General features: G+C 55.0%; 1 protein-coding gene across 1 annotated transcript in view; it reads right to left on the minus strand.

Moving 5' to 3' along the window:
* Positions 1 to 578: 578 nt before the first annotated feature.
* MAST2 (microtubule associated serine/threonine kinase 2) overlaps positions 579 to 4,746 on the minus strand; it is a 287,018-nt gene continuing 282,850 nt past the window's right edge. The window contains 6 exon segments of the mRNA XM_006898983.1: positions 579 to 2,157; positions 2,424 to 2,617; positions 2,737 to 2,873; positions 3,162 to 3,284; positions 3,458 to 3,684; positions 4,397 to 4,594. Of these exon segments, the coding sequence (XP_006899045.1) occupies positions 635 to 2,157; positions 2,424 to 2,617; positions 2,737 to 2,873; positions 3,162 to 3,284; positions 3,458 to 3,684; positions 4,397 to 4,594 (2,402 nt within the window). The 3' untranslated portion in view covers positions 579 to 634.

Genomic DNA, 4,746 nt, shown 5'->3' on the forward strand with positions numbered 1-4,746 from the left:
CTCAACCTTATCTAACCCTGAGGGAGCTACTCAGTCCCTGAAAACCCAAGTTCCTTCATGTACAAAGTGGGATTATTAGTTGCTTCATAACCTTCTCTCCATCTCTTACCAGTCTAAAAATGTTCCCAGGAAGTAAGACCTTTGGGTTCGCTGCCACTTAGAATTATTTTATTTCCTTATAGGGGCCCAAAGGTGTAGTGGAAACACACTGAGCTGCTAACCAAAAAAGGTGAGCAGTCTGAATTCACCAACAGCTCTGTGGGACAGAGACAGCCACCTCCCATAGAGACTTACAGTCCTGGGAACACAATGGGGCTTGCTCAGCATTAGAACTAAGTCAGCGGCAGTGGGATTGCTGCCTGAACATTCTCAGAACAACTCTGCCATTCCCAGCAAACTATGACCTATGACCTATCCTGGTCTGACCTCAATGTCACGGTCTCTGGGGAGCTAAACTTGGTTCATTACTCCTTTTCTACGGATGGACAATGTCTTATAAACACTGTAATCCCAGCAACAACACAGCACCTGAGACTACATTTGCAGAATGAAGAAAGGAAGACAGCAAAAGACATCAAGAAGGTTTCCAGGAGCTTGTATTACACAAGAATCAGTGCAGGAAATGGCAGACAACTTATGTCTGCTTTAAAAGCTCATCAGGTGCCAATGCCACGCCCTGATGCTTTCGAGGGTCTCCTGGTTCTTGGCTTCTCTGGAGCAGGCTCGGCCCAGGCTCCAGGCTGTGTGGGCAGCCTCGGTGAGGAGCATCCTGCCTACTGTCACCTGAAGCATCAGGCACTTTGGTGACGCCAAGGGCTGCCTCTGCCTCCTTTTTCTTTACTTGTGGACATCCAGACTCCCATAGCCAGCTATGGTTGGGAACCTTGTAAGGTGAGCAGGCCAGCCCAGGGGCCCTAGGTACCTGTGACCTCCCTTCCTGCCCGGGAGACAGGTCCTTGGGGTGGCCTGGAACACTGGCTTCCAAATCCTGGAGGATGGCTGGCCCAACCTCTATGGTTGCTTTTCTGCTTGGGGATGCTCTCTCTGGGTCCTCAGTGAGGAAACTCCAGGACCATGGGTGGGGCTCACCAGGGGCAGAAGTTTTAGAACTGGTGAGGGCGAGTCCTGAAGAGCTGGGACAAAGTGCTGTTAGTGCCTGGGTGTGGAGGTGGGGGGCCTTCCAGCAGCCACTGGTGGGCACGGGGTCTGTGAGTCTGACCCTGCCCAGGCCAGGGCCTGATAAGGAGGAGACAACCTTCTCAGGGGTCTTCAGGATCCCAAGCTGCCTCTCGGAGACACTGGAACCTTCCTTTGTGGGATGCCCCAGTGTGAGCCCGGTCAATGAGTCTGTGGCCACTGGGTCTTGTCTGTTGGGATCACTGGGCAAGAAGGCTTCCTCTTCACCACCCTCTGCTCCTCTGCTGGGAAGAGTCTGGCCCCCTTCTGGGTTAGGTGCCACGCCTGGTTCCCGAGTGCCCTTCGTGTGGTTGGGCCCCTCGTCGGCATCATCCTCTGAGGAATCTACCTCCCGGATGGCTTCTTGCTTCTGCAGTGACTCTCTCCGTTCAGCCCGGTCCTGCCGGATGGTGCCCAAGGCCCGTGAGGGAGCGGGCTGCAACACCCCCTTCCCTGGAAGCGTCCCCTTTCCAGATAGTACACTCCTGGTTCCAGCAACCTCCAGAGGGCTGGCTTCTCTGGGTGTCAGTTCCTTCTTTAGCTCAGGGTGGGGCAGGTCAAGGCTATGCTTGCGAGAACTGACCAGCTTCTTCTCTGAAGCAGCAAGTGCGGCTGCCAGCTTCTCAGCCGACTGGACTCTCTTAAGCAGCGGTGAGCGGGGTGGCTCGGCACTCTTGGGTCTCGAGAGCTGCCTGCCCAGTGGAGGCGATGAGTGAAGCTTGGTGGGGAAGGCCTGGGCCCCATGGCCAGACAGGGGTGATGGAGAACGCTGGGGCGAAGCTGCTGGTGGTGGAGGAGAAGGGGTGTGAGCCAATGGTGACAGTGGGATGCTGCCTGCTGACTTGCGCCGTGGAGAGCGGTACTGGCGCTGGAGTTTGGGTGCCAGGCCATGCAGGGAGCTGGGCCTTGTGTGCCCAGAGCCAGCAGGGGAACTGGGCACACTGGAGCTGGGGGAGCTGCTCTGTGAGGAAGTCCCTCCCACTTCGCATAGACAGACAGACAGAGACAGACAAGAGTAGATCAATGTTAGCTGTTGGAAGTGCCTGAGAGGCAAGACAGGACAGAGCCCTGTAATGCCCCAGGATTATAAAAATTATTTCACCAGTAGACCAGAACCCAGGCTACAGAAATAAAAGTGAACCCCTCTCCCCATCCCTTCCTCCCCAAGACTGCTGGAGGTCTGAGAGGTACGGAGGGACCGGCACTTCCCAGGGATGGTTTCTGTGACCTGAAGTACCCTTTGGTACCTGAATGCACAGTATCAGCTGTCACCCGGTAGCCCTGAGTAGGGGACCTGGGGGAGAGGCTGTAGCTGTGTGTGGGCGAGCCTGGGCCACTCTCTCCTGATGACAAGGAGCGGTTGAGGGAAGAAAGGCTGCGGCTGGTGTGGAGAAGGGAGGCCTGCTTGGTTATCTTCCGGAACAGGGAGCTCCTTTTCCTGCTGCAAAGATAAGGGTCAAAGAAAGACTGAGTGGATGAACTGAGGCAGGATTGGGGAGCCCAGCACACACTGGTTCCATGGTGGACGAGTGAAGTCGCTCTGGGCTAAGCCTTGCTCACCTCTCTTGTCCATCTTTGCCCCGGCTCCGCTTGCTCCTTCGGGCCATTTTGGCCTTGTAGTTGCCCTTCCGGGCTGGTCCCACTTTAATGGATGTATTTTCCAGAGGAGTTGTTGAGATAGACACCTTGTTTCCACTCTGATGAGTAAAGCAGAGGCCTGGGATGAAGCAGCGGCCTTATCCTTGTCCCTGCTGGACATGGCGCTGCCACAGCTCCAATTTTAGTCCTGCACCAGCCAGCGTGTCTCAACCACAGACCTATCTTCCCTTTTGACAGATTATGAAATAAATGGCTTGGGAGCCCCAGAAGTAAATGCTGGGTCTTGATCAGAAAGGTGCTGTCTTCTAGAGAAAACTCTGCTGTGTGAACATGCATCTGTCCCCCTACTCCAACAGTAAGACTCAGGCCAGACACCAAGCACTAACCTTCAGGATTAGCTCCACCACCTCTGTGTGCACCAGCCCTTGCACTGGCTCCCCGTTGACATGGGTGATGAGGTCACCCTGACGAAGCCCCGCCTCACTGGCTGGACCACCATCCTCCACATGCTGTCTCAGGAAGAAAACCATCCTCAGCTGCAATCTGAGCATGTGAGCCTGGTTCTGCTCCCTCCCATACTCCTTGATGCTTTAAGGGAACCGGGGCAACAACAGAAGCAGGCATAGACAAGCCGCACTGAGGAGATGGGGTGCTGGAAATAGGTCTGAAAGGACAGACATACCCACACCATGTGATGGACAGTGTAGACATCTGAGTCACCCATGTAGACACGAATGGCCCGCAGGGTGAAGCCGTATTTCTTTCCAGCTCGGTGGATGATGATGGGGGGTCTCAAGCTTCCGAGAGCTGGCAAGAAGTCCCTGCTTGGAGAAGAGTCCCTGGATGATGGGTTGGATGACTGGGAATGTGGGGACATGGGACTGGCCAGTGGAGAGCAGGTGTGATGCTCTGGAGGAGAAGTCAAGAGTCAACAGGTCAGAGAGGCCTGGGCCGCCATGCTCCTGGCTGCCTGCACTGCCTGCTGCCCCCATGCCAGCCCCCGTCATGGACGGAGGGGGCACAGGCCCATCTTCTCACCATGCTTCACCTGCAGAACTCTCTTGTGTGCCCATGAGAAGTGCAGGGGGCGGGCAGTGATTTACTGAGTGCTGACTATCAGGGACTGTAGAAGCTCTTCATACATACACTAAATGTCACAATTATCTTCTTGAAATAGCTACTATTTCCCTGAATCTCCCCTCCCCCTGCTTCTTTTCCCTCTTAGGACATTTATACACATCTTACTAGTTATCTTTCTATTTTTACCATAATGGATTTGAAGTAGCTATTATCTTATTTTAAAAGATTAATTTGAGGCTTGGAGGGGTTAAACAGCTTGAGGCTTATGAACTTAAGCAGCATGCTCAAGGTCAAGAGTCATCTGAGCATACGCTCTCCATTTTCAGAGCTTAAACTTGCTACACTGCACTATCTCGTCTCCCGAAACATCCTGCACAGGCAACTCTGGACTCAGTGTGCCTCTGGAAACCGCCAGTCCATTAACAAAGGTGCACGCGGGGCAGGCAGTGTCGGGTGAATGCTCCGCAACACACAGTGACACACACGTCTGTATGGACATGCCAATCCCTGGAGCAGGTCTAGAGTGGTTCTAGAGCCTCACCTGCAGGAATGAGGAGGGAGAGAGCTGTGGCTGAGGCAGACTTGATCACTTTGTTGATGGGGTGGGCAGCACGCTTCTCTATAGAGTCCCCAGAGAGCAGCCGGTGGCGGGCCCTGCGCACGGCCAGGTCGCTAATGGCCTTGGCAGTGGTTCCCTCAGTCAGCTTCGGTGTCACAGAGCCTCCTCGGGAATCCATGGCTGTGGCCCAAGAGAGCAGTCATGGCCACATCGCTCCTGTGCCCCCTCCCTCCCTGTCTGTGTCCCCCTCCCAGTCGCTGTGCCCCCCTCCCTCCCTCCCTGTGTCCCCTCCCTGTTGCTGTGCCCCCCCGTTGCAGTGTCCTCCCTGTCGC

This window comes from Elephantulus edwardii, unplaced genomic scaffold (genome assembly GCF_000299155.1).
Source record: "Elephantulus edwardii isolate Elephantulus edwardi_28Jun2011 unplaced genomic scaffold, EleEdw1.0 scaffold00243, whole genome shotgun sequence".
Taxonomy (NCBI): Eukaryota; Metazoa; Chordata; class Mammalia; order Macroscelidea; family Macroscelididae; genus Elephantulus; species Elephantulus edwardii.